Genomic DNA, 17380 nt, shown 5'->3' with positions numbered 1-17380 from the left:
TGGAAATGGGGAGCAGTTGAGAAAGGTGCAGTGCAAGCCAGCTAGACCATGCCTGGCTGTGGCTCCAGAGGAGGGGACCTGCTGACCGCCCCGGGTCCACCTTGAGCTGGCACCTGGGTGCCACCCCCACCCCCACCCGAGGCCTGTCCCGCTCCCACACACCGTGTTCAGAAATGCCGGCTGGCCCAGCACCTGCCTCTCCTCCCCAGGGACTCCTCTGGGGCGAGCTAGCGGGGAGAGTGCTTGGCCCCGGCCCAGAGGAGGAGGAGGAGGAGGAGGAGGAGGAGGAGGAGGAGGAGGAGGAGGAGGAGGAGGAGGAGGAGGAGGAGGCAGGCTGGGAAGGAGGCTGAGACCAATGTCGCAATCCTGGGCTGTGCCGGGACCTTTGCTCCGCGAGGTGTCTATGGACGGGGAGGGCCCCGCCTCTGGAGGCTGCCGGGATCGGGGTGGGGGTGTCCTGGAGGCCGTCCTTCTGGAAGAGCAGCTAAGAGTCGCAGGGGTGAGGAGAGGAAGGGGAGAGAGAGGGGAAACGTGACTGCTGAGGTGGGGGGGGCTCCTCCCGGGTGGCGCCAGGCTGAGGGGGTCCAGCGAGGGAGGAGCCAGCGCTGGGGAAGCTGCTTGGGGGCGGGGGCCCAGAGGCCAGGGCTCGTCCATCTGCAGGACCGGCAGGAAGAGGCGGTGGCCCGACCCCTGGGCAGTCCCTCCCCTCATCCCTTCCCCACCTTCCTTCCCAGGCCCCCTCTGCTGCTCGACTTCTCACTGGCCCCGGCTCTGCATCCTCCTCCTCTCCCAGCCAGGGGGCTCCTGAGACTGCCCGGCCCAGCCAGGGAGCCTGGCGGTCTGGGGAGAGCGGTGGGTCCATCCTCAGCACCAGCAAGGGCAGGAAGCGGGGTGCTTGGGAGGGGGGGTGTTCCCTGGGGACTGGGGAGAAGGGAGGGAGGATGACAGGGAAGGCAGTGATGGGGAGGGTCAGGCCCTGTGGGATCCGGGGCAGTGGGGGCAGGAAGCGTGTGCCCTGGAGTCACTGGACTTGGGAGGTTTGTGCTGGGACCTGGGACATGGCGGCAGCGTGACTGTTTCTCGGGGTGGGGTGTCCTGGGGCCCGTGTCCCAGTCCTGCCCAGCTGTGGCTGCCTCCAGGACCCAAGCAAGGGGGAAGGGTCGCTGACAGGAGCGGGGGAAGGTATGCCCAAATGCTCCCTGATATGCCTGGGCAGAAAAGGGGGGGGGTGGGGGGGGGTGGGGGCGCAGGGGAGACCCTCAAGTCACAGAGACCCGTGTCAGTGGCCCGACTGGACACGGCCAAATTGTGTGGTTGGAGGCAACAGACACGCACTCTGAGCCTCAGTTTCCCCAGCCCATGGGGCAACGGTGAGAGAGGCATGCAAAGCCTTGGCAGAGAGGTCACTCAGCAGGCAGGCATTAGTGGGTACTGGGGTGCCGGTGCCGAGGAAGGCAGGGTAAGGAGAAAGGAGCGGAGGCCGGGGAAGGGGTCTGTTCTGGGAGTGGGTGACGTGGGTTGTCACTGCAGGACAGTCCCTGGGTAATGTCCAGGGCGCCAGGAAGAGATGTCCTTGTGGCTGCAGGCCCCTGTGCCCGCCGTTTCTCCTGGTAAGCTTCCCACCGGCACCCCCGACCCCCTCCCCAGCATAGGCCCCTGCCCCTCTCCTCCCTCCCGCCGCCCCGTCTCTATCCGCCTCTGCCCTGCCCTGCCCTGGAGAGTGGCTGTCCAGAGCCGGCCATGTGGCCCTGTGCCCAGCCCACCTCAGTCCCGGCTCCTGGCTGCTGGGGGAGTGGACAGGTCCAAGCCGCCTGGAGCAGTTCGATCCGGGCTCTGAAATGGAGGCACTGTACCCGCACCCCACCCCTGGGGGTCAAAGGTTAAGATCCCATTCAAGGTGTCCAGGTGCAAGGGGCTAACCAGCCCACGCCAGCTCGGGGGCCCAGGTCTGTGCCGGGGCTCTGCTGCCCTCTGCGGGCGGAGAGGAGTTTGCAGTTTCCCGGGAGGCGCCCTGAGCCGCCCTGAGCTGCCCTGGGATCTCTCTCTGGGGGTCCAGACTCAGCAGCTGCACTGTGGGAGTCGGAGGCTCCAGATGCAAGCGGGCCCGCGCCAGGAGGCGGCAGCTGTGTGCTCAGGGAGACCAGCTCACCCCTATCCATGGGACGCCCCCTGCGGGGGTGCCTGGGGGCCCCAGGGCCCACGGCCCCACTCCCCAGGGTGGAAACCCCCCCAGATTCCACAGGTAAGGAGCTCCTGGATGTGAGATGTGTGTATGTGTGTGTGTGTGTGTGTGGCCGGGGGGGGGGGGTCCCTGGACCCAGAATGCCTTGGCATGCTTCATCGTAAAGGCTATAGAGCCCGGGAGCCCACATTTTTTTGTCTATAGACTGGGAGAGCAGGCCCGCTCTCTCGAGCCTGGGGTGAGGCATGCCACGGACACAGTGACAATCCCTGGGACACCCAGGGGCCACCAGATGGGCCAGCCTGCATGTCATCGAGGCCCCTCGGGAGAAGTGGGGCTAGGGCAGGGGCCGGCAGGACACCATGCTTCTTCCTTAGAGAGGAACGTGATGGTCCTTCCCTTTATCCAGAGTTCCGTCCACAGAAACGGAAGAAGGGGCCAGCCCCCAAGATGCTGGGCAACGAGCTGTGCAGTGTATGCGGGGACAAGGCCTCCGGCTTCCACTACAACGTGCTGAGCTGTGAGGGCTGCAAGGGCTTCTTCCGGCGCAGCGTCATCAAGGGGGCCCGTTACCTGTGCCACAGCGGGGGCCACTGCCCCATGGACACCTACATGCGGCGCAAGTGTCAGGAGTGTCGCCTGCGCAAATGCCGCCAGGCCGGCATGCGGGAAGAGTGTGAGTATTGGGCAACAGAGTCTGGGGGTAGGTTATGGGAGTCTGTGAACGGGATGGGGTGCCGACAGCCGAGCCCACGGGCCCTCCTGGTCAGCCCAAGGATGCACTGTAGCACTGTCCTCCCATCGTTCGTCGATTTGTTCGAGCAGGCATCAGTCACATCTCCATTGTGAGACTTGTTACTGTTTTTGGCATATCAAATATGTCACAGGGAGCTTGCCAGGCTTTGCCGTGTGGGTGGGATACTCTCGGTAGCTTGCCAGGCTCTCTGAGAGGGATGGAGGAATCGAACCCGGTTGGCAGCGTGCAAGGCAAGCCCCTACCCGCTGTGCTATCACTCCAGCCCATGCATGCAGGTTAAAATCTCCATCTGAAATTGGGGTCTTTTAGGGGAAGTAATGTTCAAGGCTGGAGTTGGCACTTCACATTGCAGGAGCCCCAAGCTTGATCCCAGCACTGCATGGTCCTATGTAACACCAAGAGTGACTCTTGTGCATCATGGGGCATCATGGGTCGTAAGCACCGCTGTGTGACCCCCCCACAAACAAATAATGGCAGAGTCTGAAGTGATAGTACAGGGGTTAAGATGCTTACCTTGCACCTGCAGCCAACCCGAGTTCGAGCTCTAGCATCCCATATGGTTCTCCCGTGTCCCTCCAGGAATGATCCCTGCATGCAGTTAGGAGTAAGCCCTGAGCACAATTGGATGTTCCTCCCTCCCCCCAAAAAAATCAACAATAATTACAAGAACACCAAAAAAATCTCTGCTGGGGGCAAGGGAGGGCGAGGAAATGGCTTAAAGAGCTCACTCAGGTGCTTTGTATGTGATAGCTCTGGGTTCAATCCCTGCCCCCCACATCATCCCCGAGCAACGCCAAATGTCACCCCCAAATCAAGAAAATTCTGGGGCTGGAGCGATAGCACAGCGGGTAAGACGTTTACCTTGCACGCGGCAGACCCGGGTTCTATTCCCAGCATCCCATAGGGTCCCCCGAGCACTGCCAGGAGTAATTCCTGAGTGCAGAGCCAGGAGTAACCCCTGTGCATTGCTGGGTGTGACCCAAAAAGCAAAAAAAAAAAAAAAAAAAAAAAGAAAGAAAAAGAAAAAGAAAATTCCTAAATCTTCCTAAATCAGTCAGGTCAGTTCTCTGCCTTCCCTTCCCTTGCATGCTTTGCTCTGCGGGGGCCCCCCAGCCTCCCCACCTCACTTTGGGCCTGAACACAGGTGTCCTGTCGGAAGAACAGATCCGCCTGAAGAAACTGAAGCGCCAAGAGGAGGAGCAGTCTCAGGGCACCTCCGCACCCCCTCGAACTTCCTCCCCACCCCCAGCGCTGCCCCAGCTCAGCCCGGAGCAGCTGGGCATGATCGAGAAGCTGGTGGCTGCCCAGCAACTGTGCAACCGCCGCTCCTTCTCTGACCAGCTTCGCGTCACGGTAGCTGCGGGACCCGGGGGACCGGAGGCTGTGCCCAGAGTGCCCCGCTCCGGGTCTGACTCAGACTCATCTGGTTTCCCTGCTCTTCACGGTAGCCTTGGCCCATGGCACCCGACCCCCAGAGCCGGGAGGTCCGACAGCAGCGTTTTGCCCACTTCACCGAACTGGCCATCGTCTCGGTGCAGGAGATTGTGGATTTCGCCAAACAGCTGCCTGGCTTCCTGCAGCTGAGCCGGGAGGACCAGATCGCCCTGCTGAAGACCTCGGCGATCGAGGTGGCTGGCAGAGGCCACGGGGGAAGGGAGACTCGGGGGGGGGGGGGGGAGGTGTGTGTGTGTGTGGGAGGCGGTGGTCTCAGCCCACTCGCTGGGGGACTCAAGGCCCGAGGAAGTAGGGCTGAGGGGCTGGAGTTTTTCTCTGCCCTGCCCTGTGCCAAAACCGATCCCCAAGTCCCTGACCTAGGGCTGCTGCTGGTGCGCAGGTGATGCTCCTGGAGACGTCTCGGCGCTACAACCCTGGCAGCGAGAGCATCACGTTCCTCAAGGACTTCAGCTACAACCGGGAAGATTTTGCCAAAGCAGGTGAGAACTGGCCTCCCAAAGGGATGGGGCTGACACTTCTCACGGGGCCACGGTGGTTCCAAAGTGGCAGGGACAAGGTTTACTGTGGCAAGAAGGGAGGGATCGAGGCTGGAGAGATAGTACAGTGGGTAGGGCATTTGTCTTGCACACGGCTGACTCGGGTTTGATCCCCAACATCCCGTCTAGTCCCTCAGCACCGCCAGGAGTAATTCCTGAGTGCAGAACCAGGAGTAACCCCTGATCTCCCCTGGGCTCCTTGTCCTCGGTTGCATTGGAACAGTGGTCTGCAAACCGCATTCCAAGGAACCAGAAGGAATTCCAGTGATGTGTTACCTTTGAGGACAGTAGGTTACAGTTTCTGCATTAGAGAGGATGCTGAGGCTGAAGGAAACCATTTTTATTTTATCATTTTGTTTTGTGGAGCAAGGGATCAAAACCAGGACCTCACCAGGACCTCACCATGTGCAGAGCAAGCTGTTTACTGCTGAGTTTCACCCCCCAGTGCTGTAGGAAAAGATTTTATAGCTAGGAAATAAAATTTGACAACCACCACACTGAACCTTCCAGTGGTGGATGGTGAACAAATCACATGTGCTCTTTAGGATCACAAGAACTGGTCCCCCGCCCCCTTTGTTTGTTTTTGTGCCATGCACCCCCCCCACCCCCATGATGCTCTGGGGCTACACCCAGCTCACTGATCAGAGGTCACTCTAGCTGGTGCTCAGGGGACCATGCAGTGCCAGGGAGGGAATCTGGACCGCCTATGTACAAGGCACGTGCTCCAACCTTTTGGCTCATTTCCTTGACTCTCCCCTGTACTTCTTCAGTTGTGTTTTATGATGAGCCCGGGAAGCCATTGCTGAAATATGGCAAACATGTCCTCTTAGGCTCTTAGGATGACGCTTATGGGTTTCTTAACAGGTAGCTGCTGTTCAGGTTTGTTATGAGTGGGGTTGGGAGGTTAAGGCGGGTGTAGAAGGAGGTAAACGGAGGATTGAGAGGAGACCAAGGAGTTTATCACCTTCAGAGGCAGGTCTGTGAAATGGGTTGGATGCTCCGACTTCTTTCTCAGTGCTGGTTTCCATGTCAGGGTCAAGGAAATCTTTGATTTCTGGTAACTTGGTTCAACTCACAGGCTCTTTACTGTTCCAACTCAGGGCACCCTGTGAGTTCTCTAGGAGAGAGGACTTTTTTCTGATGGGGAGAGAGGGCTCCCAAACAGTGCTCAGGGTGACTGGGGGCCACTCCCAGTGGTGCTTGAGGAACTCCAGGGCTAAACGTGGTGCTCGGGACCATGTGGTACCAGGGATTGAATTTGGGACTTCAGGCCTGCATCCGAGCCTTTTGAACTCTCTTTCTGGACCCTCAGGGAAGTTTTGGGGTGTTTTATCTTTTTGAGGGGGTGGGGGAGTCAGGTACATACCTGGCAGTGCTTAGGACTTATTCCTGGCTCTGTGCTTAGGGATCACTCCTGGCAGGACTCAGGGAACCATTTGGGTTGCCGGAGATCAAACTTGTACACCCAGTGTGAGGCAAGCACCCTACTCACTGTACTATCTCTCTGGCCTCGAGAAAGCTTTTTCTTTTTTCTTTGTTAAAGATTTATTTATTTATTCTTTTTGGGTCACATCCGGTGATGCACAGGGGTTCCTTCTGGCTCTGCACTCAGGAATTACTCCTAGTGGTGCTTAGGGGACTATAAGGGATGCTGGGAATTGAACCTGGGTCAGCTGTGTGCAAGGCAAATGCCCTACCAGCTGTGCTATCGCTCTAGTCCTTCTAGAAAGCTTTTTCAATTTTATTTTTGGCTTCTTGGTTTCTGAGCAGCCCAGCTGTTGCGCAGGTATTAAAGCTCAATGTTTGGGAGTTTCTCCGGGGGGTGCTCAGGGCCCCAGCCACATTCATTTGCCCTTCAAGCCAGCTTTCAGGCCCCTTTATTTTACTCCTAGAGGCGTTTTCTAGTTTGTTTTTTTTTGAGGTACTATAATTTACATTTATTCATAGCTCCCAACTTTACAATCAGCCATAATCAAATTCCATGTGTATAGTTTTCCTGACTTCAGATCTCAACCCCATCACATCAGTATCAGAGATCACTCCCGCCTGGACTCTGGGGCCATATGGGTTGCCAGGGACCGAACCCCGCTCAGCTGCATAGCAAGGCAAATGCCATAACCACTGTCCTATCACTCTGGCTCCACACCTAGAGTTTTATTTAGGAGAAAGAGAAAGAAGGAACAGAGACGGAGAGATAGGGAAAAAGGCGGGGCGGGGGAATGGGAGGATCCATAAATTATGCACCAGCAGGTTAACATCTGGTTGACTCCAGAGTGGGACACTCCAGGAAAGCTTTTATTGTTTGTTTTGGGGCCACACCTGGCAGTACTTAGGACTTACTCCTGGCTCTGCGCTCAGGGGTCACTCCTGGCGGACTTTGGGGGTGCGAACCCAGGTCTGCCATGTTCAAGGCAAGAGCCCCACCCGCAGTACGATGGCTCCAGCCCTAGAAAGCTTTGTTAAAACTGAAGGGCCTGACAGGACCGTGATGGCCACTCTCGCCTTCTATGGCTCTTGGACACTGCCTGAATCCAGAGGTTCTTCAATGGGTCAACTTCAGAACTTTTTTTTTTTTTTTTGCTTTTTGGATTATACCTGGCAATGCACAGGGGTCTCTCCTGGCTCTGCACTCAGGAGTTACTCCTGGCGGTTCTCAGGGAACCATATGGGATGCTGGGAATCGAACCTGGGTCGGCCACGTGCAAGGCAAATGCCCTACCCGCTGTGCTATCGCTCCAGCCCCAACTTCAGGACTTTTTCCCCCCAGTTTTAAAAGCCCAGCTTTGGGGGCCAGGGTGGTAACTCAAAGGGCTGGAGCATATGACTTGCATGTGGAGGCTCCAAGTTCAATCCTGGCACCACAGGGTGCCCAAAGCACCTTTAGGATGACACTGGTGGCCCCCAGCATCGCTGGCCTGAACAGCGCTGAATTTTGAGACAGCTCCAAACCTTCAGGCCCACACAGGCAGAGTACCACTGGGAGGAGTCCTCTGGGGACCCCTGTGCAACACTTGGGAAACTCCCCCCAAAATAAAAAAAAAAAAGGGCCATCACTGCCCCCTTTGTCTGCCAGCTTACCTTCCCTGGCAGCATGACCCCTGTTCCTCTTCATTTTGGCTCTCTTCCCATTCCATCTTCCTGCCCACGCAGTCACCCCAACATGCCCCCCCCCCATCCCCGCCTCCCAGCTGCCCTATATCTTGTCTGCCTGCTCCTGCAGCTCAGGCAGGCCTGGCCCTTGAGTCTGCCCTTCTATGGGCTCGTTTCTAGAAGCACTTTGACATCACCATATTTGCCTTTCATCTCTCATGTCGTCAGTGAGGAGAAAAGGGACTTGCTTTTGTGGGGTGCACTTCCTTCATGCCAGCTCCTGCCACCCACTGTGCCTAGGCGTGACCGATGACACGAAAGTGGCTGGAGAGGCATCCATTCAGGGGACAAAAGCTGAACTCCCAGGCAGGGGCAGATGCCAACTCTGAAACCAGCTTGTCCCATATATGAAGGGGCTCTTCAGCACCATCCCAAGGATCACCGAGAAATGCCCTCTTAAGCGAGGCCTGGACATCGATAAACACGCTTGATAAACATCAGGGTGAAAGTACAGGAAGTGACTAATGAAGAAACCTCGAATGGAAAAGTTAGCAGATGGTTGCTAAAAAGAAATCGAGAAAGCCTAGGGGACAGTGTGGGCTGGGAGGCTTGGCCAGCATTCTTTAGAAGCGTGCTTTCGGCGTCCCCGCTCCAGGCCTGCAGCTGCTCCGCAAGAAGGCGGGTTCTTGTTTTGATTCTAATTCATGCATTTCACAAATGCTTCTTTAGCAGGTACCATTTGTGCTCTTTGTTATTTTAGAGACGCTTTCTGAGGTAGCTCCTATTCTCATCTCCATTTTACAGAGGGGGAAACCGAGGCCCAGAGAGCTAAAATAACTTACCCCGGACCACACAAACTAGTGAAAGGTAGAGCTAAGACTCAGGCTGTCTGGCACCAGAGTCCACCCCCTCAACCACCCTGGGAAGTGAAACTTGCATCCTCTCTCTGGTATTCGAATCTGTAAAGGGACTTGCTCGAGAAAGGCATCTTTATCAACAAAACCAGGTTGACTCTATTTCTAGTAATGCGGGGCACCAGAACGCTGAGAAGAAAAACAGAATTGAGGACCAGGGAAAGAGCTCAAATGGTAGAACACATGCCTGGCATGTGTGAGGCCCCGAGTTTGAGACCATATGGCATCACAAGGAATAGCCCCTAGTTAAAAGGACTGAGTTATTATGATTTTATTCAGAACCTCCTGTGTGCTGAACACAGTGCTGAGGATTCTATGTGATCCATCACTTAAACATCACAGGTCTTTTTTTGTGGTATTTGGATTTTATTGGGGGGGGGTTGAGTGATTTGGGGTTACTCCTGGCAGTGCTTAGGGGACTATACGCAGTGCTTAAACTGGGGTCAGTGCATGCATTTTACCCCAGTACACTCTCTCTCTCTCTCTCTCTCTCTCTCCCTCTTTCTCTCTCCAGTCCTTCTGATGGCATTTGGGATCAAATCCCTGCCTGCCATGATTGTGCTTTGCTACTGAGCTACATGTCTGGCCTCTCAATAAACTTACACGATTAGGGGCTGGAGAGATAGCACAGCGGGTAGGGCATTTGCCTTGCACGTGGCTGACCCAGGTTCGATTCTCAGCATCCCATATGGTCCCCTGAGCATCGCCAGGCGTAATTCCTGAATGCAGAGCCAGGAGTGATCCCTGTGCATTGCTGGGTGTGACCCCAAAAGAAAAAAAAATCTTACACATTTAGAAACTTACATCTCACAGCTGAGATTAAAAAATCTGTCCAGGGGCTGGAGCAATAGCACAGCGGGTAGGGCCTTTGCCTTGCACGCGGCCAACCCGGGTTCAATTCCCAGTATCCCATATGGTCCCCTGAGCACCGCCAGGGGTAATTCTGAGCGCAGAGCCAGGAGTAACCCCTGTGCATTGCCGGGTGTGACCCAAAAAGCAAAAAAATAAAATAAAATAAAATAAAATAAAGTATACTTTGTTGATTATACATGACTTTAAAAAAAATCTTTCCAAGGGGGACCAAGGAGATGACTCACAGGGCTAGAGTGCATGCTTTGCTTGTGGGAGCCCTGGGTTTGATCCCTGGCACCACACGGCCCCCCAAGCAACAAGCTGGGTGTAGCTCCTGACCACGACCGGGTGTGGTCCCAATAAAAAGCAAAAAAAAAAAAAGCCAAGAGAAAAGAAAATAAACTTGCCTAAGGTTACACTAAAAAGCCTCTAGATGCTTTTAGAGTTTCTCATATTTTCCTGAGTTGAGGGCTAGAGAAGGCAATTCCTCCCACTCAGGCCACATGTTCCAGCCTCCCTTCTGCCTCCCCAGGGCTGCAGGTGGAGTTCATCAACCCCATCTTCGAGTTTTCCAGAGCCATGAATGAACTGCAGCTCAATGATGCCGAGTTTGCTTTGCTCATTGCCATCAGCATCTTTTCTGCAGGTGCGGAGGAGGGGGTCTGAGGGAAACGGAACAGGAGATTTGCAACGAGGCAGTCGGAAGGCTGTCTGGGGCAGGAATCACAATGGGGTCCTGTGCAAGCTCTCTGGGGCTGGAAGAGGTTGGGTGGGACTTGGTGGTTGTGATCTGGGGCATGGAACGGAGTGAGACTTTGGCCAGACCTGCTACACCTCAACTCTCTTGGTGACCTGTAGATCGGCCCAACGTGCAGGACCAGCTCCAGGTAGAGAGACTGCAACACACATATGTGGAGGCTCTGCATGCCTATGTCTCCATCCACCACCCCCATGTGAGTCTCCTTCCCTCCTCTCCATAGGATGCTTCCCTGATCCACCAATCCCTCCAAGAACCCTTCTTTTTTTTGGGGGGGAGGGGTTGGGCCACAACCAGCTATGCCCAGAAATCACTCCTGGCTCTGTGCTCAGGAGACCTTATGGGGTGCTGGCGATTGAACCAGGGTTGGCTGCCTGCAAGGCAAATGCCTTACCCACTGTACTATGGCTCTGGCCCAAGAACCCTCCTTCTGACCACAGCATGCACTGACAATGCGCTTCCTTGGGGGAGACAAAGACTGGACGTGCTCCTCTCCTTCTCCAGGATCGACTGATGTTCCCACGGATGCTAATGAAACTGGTGAGCCTCCGGACCCTGAGCAGCGTCCACTCTGAGCAAGTATTTGCACTGCGCCTGCAAGACAAAAAGCTGCCCCCGCTGCTCTCCGAGATCTGGGATGTGCACGAATGACTCTTCTCCCTGCTGCAGAGAATAGGCTTAGCTGCCTCCTGGAGGTGGTGCCCACAGAGAAGGGCAGACATTGCTGGCAAAAGGCAAAGGAGATGATCACGTGACATTAAAGGAGCGTCGAAAGGCTGGGAGCTCCGTGGCTGCTGGGTACTGGAAATCCTGCTAAAGCCCGTTCGACGAACTATACTGACCCCACCAAAAAGCTGAACCCAGGCTTTGCACAAGTTTCTTCTGGGTCCCGCCCATCCCACCCCCACCACTTCCTGTTTCCTCCCCCCACCCCGGCGAGACCCATGAGAACTTCACTGTCACGCTGCGGCTTGGCCATAAATGTCTCGGGTTGCTTTGCTGACAGGTCTGGCACTGTTTGTACAGCAAGAACAAGATGAGTAACAGAAGAGGGGTGGGGGCTGGACCACGGAGGAGGGCAGCGGGTGTCATTTACAGTTTGCCTCCAGATTCAAAGGAAGGCTGCAGGCAATAGCCTTGGCTTGGGGAGGTTGTGGGGGTGCGTCATTTACAGACCCTGGGCGCCATAAGGGTCAACTGAAAACAGAGGTTTTAGAAGCCCCGTCGTTCCCCTTTAAAGATCCAGGTAGGATCCCTTAGTCTCGGGGGAGGGGCGCATTGGATTTTCACAGCGCCCCAGCCATTCTCTTACGCTTACGTTCCTGTATATGTGAGACCTTCATTTTCCTATTGGTATTGGGCGGGGAGGCTGCTCCGCTCCGGGTTGGGCCACTCGGTAGGATGGGACTCCACCTCCCAGCGGGCCCCGTGCTCTTTCCTGGGCCCGCGCCCCGCGTAGGTGAGGCCGCGGCCTTCAGGCGCAGGAGGCCCCGCCTCCTATATAAATAACCCCGCCCCTAGATCAGAAGGCCACGCCCCGAATTGGGAGGCCACGCCCCCGGCGCAGGGGACCTGCCCTCCGGCACAGAGACCCCACCTTCTGGCTCTGGAGACTCGTCTTCCGACGCAGGAGGCCCCGCCTTCCGATGGAGGAGGCTCCGCCTCCCACCCGGGCGGCCCCGCCCCCGGGCTCTGGAGGCCCGCCTTCCGGCTCAGGAGGCTCCGCCCTCCAACCGGGCGGCCCCGCCTTCCGGCTCGACCCACCCCCGCCCCGGCGTTGGTAGGCTCCACTGCCAGGGCGCCGGCTGCCAGCCCAGGTGGCCGGGCGCTTCCAAATGACCGAGCGAGGGGGGGGAGGCCAGGTGTCAGTGTGCAGGTCTGGGAGACACCCCGAAGGTCTCAGGGGCCGTTTCTCTGGAGCAGTCGCTTCCCGAGGACTCTCCAGTGCGTGGAAACGGGCCCGGCTTCCACGCCGAATTACCGTCTCTGCTGAGGCCGAAGCCGCAGCCGGGCCGCGGGGCCTCCCCCGGGCGCGCGCAGTGGCGCCTTCCCGCTCCCGCACGGCTGAGGTGTGCGCGTCGGCGCCCAGCCGGCTCCCTCCTCACGTCGGCTCCACCCTGCGGCGCGCGGCGAGGGCCGGCCCCGGCGCCCCCATCCCGAGGGTGAATGGTACGGCCCCCCCTCCCGTCCCCCCTCAGCCGCGCTCCCTCAGCCTGTCAGCCCGGGTGGTACGAGCACCCCGCCGGTGTAGACGCGGAACTGACGCGCGCCCTGCGCGGCGCCCGCGCTCGGGAGCCCCGGTCACTCGACAGCGGCTGCCGGGGCGGGGTGGGGGGGGGCCGTTGGGCGACGCCTGGCCGGTCCCGCGAGGCTGGCGAGGTAGGGAGACTGGGGTCCCCAGGGGGTGGGGTAGGGGGAGGACCCCGGAGGGCCCTAGCCGGGAGCAGGGGCTCGGCGGAAGGGCTGGCCAGGAGGCCGGAAAGGAGTGTGAGGGTGCATGGGGTCTCGCGGGGAAGGGGGCGGGCCTGGAAAGAGGGGGCGCCCCGAGCCGCCGCGGTGGGGGGGGGGTGCGGGCTGCGCGTCTGGGCTCCGCTCGCTGCCGCTGGGCTGGATTCTGGCCGGGCCGCGCCGGTTCCGGGGCGCAGGGGCGGGGGGAGCTGTCCAGCAGGTGGAGGGGGGGGGGCGGGCAGAGCCGGACCAGCCGGCGGGCCGCGCCAGGTAAGCGTCTGCCTGTGCCTGTGCCTGCCGCGGATTTGCTTGCCCCCCCCCCCCAGAAAACGTCTGGGGGCGCCTGAGACTACAAGCGTTTGCTGTTGGTTTTAAAATTCGGGGTTTCACAATTGGCTTGCTGGGGAGAGCGGAGACACCATGTCATCGTCCGTGCCACCGGCGCTTCCCGCATTTCCCCCCGCCCCCCTCCTCCTCCTCTTCCTCCTCCTCCTCCTCCTCCTCCTCCTCCTCGCCAGCCCTAGCGCGGGGCCTGCCCCTATGCCCTGCATCTCCCCCACGCTGGACCAGTCTGGGCCGTGGCGCCTGCAAGGTCACTGCCTGGGGAGAGGGAGGAGGGCAGGAGAGCACACGCGCACGTCAGCAGAGATGTCACATCGCTGTGGGGTTCCGGTGGCTTTACGCTGACATCCTGCCCCCCAGCGAGGGACCAACCCCTAGGGCTGGTTAGTGTGGCCGCGGTAAGGCTGGAAAAGATGTATCGCACTGGGAGGCCTGTCGCTGCTAAGCCTGCAGCTGGGTGGAGTGGCTGGTGAGGTCGGACTTGAGCAGTTGGGGATGCTTGGGGAGCCGAGTGGGCCTTTGGGATACTGGAAACTGGGCACCAGGGCTGGGGTGGGGGTGTCTCTGCTTAGTGAAACAGTTGAGTCTGCATCTGGGGGTGTAGCAAGGCAGAGTGTGTGTTAGAGGAGCACTGAGGGCAGGGAGAGAAGAAGAGAGAAAACGGTGCCTAGCTTTGCTGCATGACTAACCAAAGGCAGATCTTTCTTTATCCCTAGTAGCTCGAACAGACCTGCAGTCTGGATCCCTCAGGGACACGGGTACTGTCCAGCATGCCAATGACATGAGATCTAGCAAATGATTCTCAGTGGAGGGGGACTGGGGTCCCACCCCGGTGAGAGGCCTGCTGATTGAAATAGGGTACTAGAAGACGCCTCCGGTGTGAGTTTTGAGATCTGGGGGAGATAGGTCTCCTGGTTTGTGTGTGAACTGATATTTGGAGCTTGCATCTGGAGCCAGGGGTCTGTACATTGTTTGGAGGCACAGTGGTGTTTAGCCCTGGGCATTTTCCATAGGACTCTTTTGATGGAGTGAATGATGCTTTCGTCATGTCTGTTTTCCCTCCCCGTGTCATTGTGCTTGGGAGAAGCTCCTTCCTCTCAGGTCCCTGCTTTCTGCAGTTGGCTGCTGGCTCTGAGACAGAGGGGTGAACCAAAACACTTTTTGCAAGGGCTGTGATGCCAAGAAATAAGTATATGGCTCGTTGGGGGAACTTTGTTTTGATTCTCTTCTACTGAGATATTTCTGTCATAATCTAGCATGAGGACAGAGTGCCAGCTAGAGACAGATGGGGTGGGGGGAGATAACCTGATAGTAGGTGCTAACTCTGGGCGCATGGCCTCTAGCTTCAAGACCAGTGAATTGTTCTGGTCCTGGCCGACTGGAGTAGCAGCTGCGAGCACTGTTCGGTCACCAGGCAGGGGAGGGACTGTGGTTCTGCTATAAATAGTGCTGGGAGCCAGAGTCGCTATGGAGACAAAACCGAATCCGATTACCTGCAGGTCCTCCATTGGGAGCAAGGGAAGACGGGACCATATTTTGAGGAGTTGAGAGGTGCTGCAAATAGGTCTTTTAAAATTACTAGTGGAGGAAAAAAAGCTTGTACTAGTGGCCTGAGTCCAGTAGGGCCTTCAGCGTGCAGGGAGGGTGTCTGAGTACGGGAGTTTACGCGGCAGCAAAGAAGAGAGTGGCGTGAGACTGCGTGCAGTGTCATGGGATTCTGTGTGTGCATCATGAATAATGTCGTCGTAGGGCCATAGCTGGAATCCTGTAAATGCTGGAAATAGCCCGGGAGGGGTGGGAAGAGGCATTTTGTTGAGGAGAAGTGTACGAAGACCCAGTAGAAAGTAAATGATTGTGGCATGTCAGCTTCTCCTGATTCGGGGCTTTGGGTTATGGATTCCTCTCCCTGCCCATATAGAATTGTTTTGTTTCTGCATTATTGCTGATCTCTGTGAGGTAGAGAAGGATAAGGCCTCCTGTGGGTGTACTGTTTCAACTGATTCCAGCCCGGCACCCCGGCAGAGGAGGAAAGACCATGATTCAGCACCAAGGGCAGAGCCCGTGGCGGGCGCCGCTGGGGTCCCTTCTCTTGTTTGAAGAGGGGAGAGAAATGGCTCAGAGGAAGCACTTGGGGCCCAGATGTTCTCCATTTGCAATCACATGGGGCAGAGTAGCCAGCTGCTGTTACTGTCTGAGTGCAATTAAACTATACAGTCTATATGCTAGAATTCATGTGGCACCAAAGTGAAATGCAGGAACAGCAAGTAATTAGGTTGCCGTCTTGGAGCTTGGAATATGGGTGAGTGCTGTTTAGAGAGCCTGGCTTGATTCAAGCCGTCCCGACATGGCCTGGTACAGTCCTGCCAGTGACTTTGGTGTTTGTTAGATTAGCCCCGTCTCTGTCAGAAACAGCCTCGGGGGCCAGGTTGGGAAAGTAGCCTGGTGTCTGGGTGGGGAGGGGACCCATGGAGACATTTGACTCTAAGCCTGGGCAGAAGTGGGGGCTGGGAAAGGTGTCGGGTTCCCTCCAATCTGCAGCCCTGAACTGGAGGGCTTGTGACCTCCACCTGCCCCAGAACCAGAACGAGTGCCTTAGGCTCAGCAGGCACTTATCCGGCGCTTATCTGGAATTTTCCTTTGGACTTGCAGAATTCTTCCCTCCAACACTTGCTGCTTCCCTGTGTCTCTGAGATGAATGGATGAGTCGGAACCATGGTGCAGAAGAAGAAGTTCTGTCCTCGGCTGCTGGACTATCTAGTGATCGTGGGGGCTAGGTAACCAAGGATTACTTCTTTGGTCTTGTCATCGCATCATGTGCTTCCCTCTCCCCTTCCCATCGTCTCCTCCTTCCCCTAGCGCGGTACCTGAGAGGGACCCTGATACTTAGGTGAGAGAAGCCCAGAGAAGCAGAGTGAGGGTTGGAGCCTGAACGAAGAAGACCAGGAAGCTCCCTCACAGAGCGCTCTGCTCTGCGCTGGCTCAGCCCAGGGCCTTCCTTTGGTAAACAGGAAAAACAGAAGGGCCTCTTTGATAATTGACCAACAGATAAGGCCTGGAAGGTGCTAATTATCTTAAGGTGTTGGTGATTTTACGTCTCCGGGTGTTGTCCCTTGGCCTCAGAGGCTTCAGTCCCACAGGCTGAAGGTGGCCAGCAGTGCTCCTGTTTCCCAGCGCCCCACAGTTTGTCTATGCTAATAGCGTGGCTCTTTGCCAGCCATGGTTAACAGTAGGAAGAGCAGCCTCTCTTCACGGGGTGGGGTGTGTGTGGGGGGTAGTGGGGAGCGGGGTCACATCCAGCTTCCTGCTCCCCAGGCACCCGAGCAGTGACAGTGTGGCTCAGACCCCGGAGCTGCTGCGACGGTACCCACTGGAGGATCATGCGGAATTTCCCCTGCCCCCCGATGTCGTGTTCTTCTGCCAGCCAGAGGGCTGCCTGAGCGTGCGGCAGCGGCGCCTGAGCCTACGGGATGACACCTCCTTTGTCTTCACCCTCACGGACAAGGACACTGGCGTCACGCGTTATGGCATCTGTGTCAACTTCTACCGCTCCTTCCAGAAACGCCTGCCTAAGGAGAAGGGGGATGGTGGGATGGGGCATCGAGGGAAGGAAGGCCCCCGGGCCCCCGGGGCCTCGGAAGAGACTGGCACTGGGGGCAATGAGAGCTCAGAGAGCGGCTCGTCCCTGCAGCCGCCCAGTGCTGACTCCACCCCAGATGTCAACCAGTCTCCTCGGGCCAAACGCCGGGCCAAGGGTGGCAGCCGGTCCCGGAACAGCACCCTGACGTCGCTGTGCGTGCTCAGCCACTACCCCTTCTTCTCCACCTTCCGGGAGTGTCTCTACACCCTCAAGCGTCTGGTGGACTGTTGCAGTGAGCGGTTGCTGGCCAAAAAGCCGGGCATCCCTCGAGGCATACAGAGGTAGGGTGGCCGTGGCCATTGTGGGGGTGCAGGGGAGGCACGTGGAGAGCCAAGGGCTCTTTGGTCGGTGAGGGGAGGGCACGTTTCCTGAGGCCCGAGCCTTAAAAAGTCTGATCCCTTCCAAAACTG

General features: G+C 57.5%; 2 protein-coding genes across 22 annotated transcripts in view; both read left to right on the top strand.

Moving 5' to 3' along the window:
- The first annotated feature begins 435 nt into the window (after nucleotides 1–435).
- On the top strand, nucleotides 436–11527 carry NR1H3 (nuclear receptor subfamily 1 group H member 3). Of its 3 annotated transcripts, XM_056135267.1 has the most exons (11): nucleotides 436–499; nucleotides 735–852; nucleotides 1531–1610; nucleotides 2057–2242; nucleotides 2592–2858; nucleotides 4084–4292; nucleotides 4388–4567; nucleotides 4774–4873; nucleotides 10319–10432; nucleotides 10645–10739; nucleotides 11048–11527. In XM_056135267.1, exons 3-11 carry the CDS (start codon nucleotides 1568–1570, stop codon nucleotides 11192–11194), a joined length of 1341 nt encoding a protein of 446 aa, XP_055991242.1. In that variant the 5' UTR covers nucleotides 436–499; nucleotides 735–852; nucleotides 1531–1567; the 3' UTR covers nucleotides 11195–11527. The 3 variants fall into 3 exon arrangements, with proteins under 3 accessions (XP_055991242.1, XP_055991258.1, XP_055991249.1); XM_056135283.1 differs by lacking the exon at nucleotides 735–852 and having other exon boundaries at nucleotides 443–499; XM_056135274.1 differs by lacking the exon at nucleotides 436–499 and having other exon boundaries at nucleotides 691–852.
- An 882-nt stretch (nucleotides 11528–12409) lies between these two features.
- MADD (MAP kinase activating death domain) overlaps nucleotides 12410–17380 on the top strand; it is a 49167-nt gene continuing 44196 nt past the window's right edge. For 16 of the 19 annotated variants that reach the window (XM_056138940.1, XM_056138931.1, XM_056138922.1 and 13 more), the window contains exons 1-3: nucleotides 12880–12922; nucleotides 15983–16107; nucleotides 16646–17251. In XM_056138940.1, coding sequence (XP_055994915.1) covers nucleotides 16046–16107; nucleotides 16646–17251 — 668 coding nt within the window. In that variant the 5' untranslated portion in view covers nucleotides 12880–12922; nucleotides 15983–16045. Of the gene's footprint in view, nucleotides 12488–12691; nucleotides 12713–12879; nucleotides 12923–13236; nucleotides 13262–15982; nucleotides 16108–16645; nucleotides 17252–17380 lie in introns of those variants that run through there. The other 3 variants (XM_056138873.1, XM_056138881.1, XM_056138863.1) reach the window with 3 other exon arrangements.

The sequence above is a fragment of the Sorex fumeus genome, unplaced genomic scaffold (genome assembly GCF_029834395.1).
Source record: "Sorex fumeus unplaced genomic scaffold, SorFum_2.1 ptg000007l, whole genome shotgun sequence".
Classification (NCBI taxonomy): Eukaryota; Metazoa; Chordata; class Mammalia; order Eulipotyphla; family Soricidae; genus Sorex; species Sorex fumeus.
The sequence above is the reverse complement of the archived record's forward strand: the minus strand, read 5'-3'. Positions and strand labels throughout refer to the sequence as shown.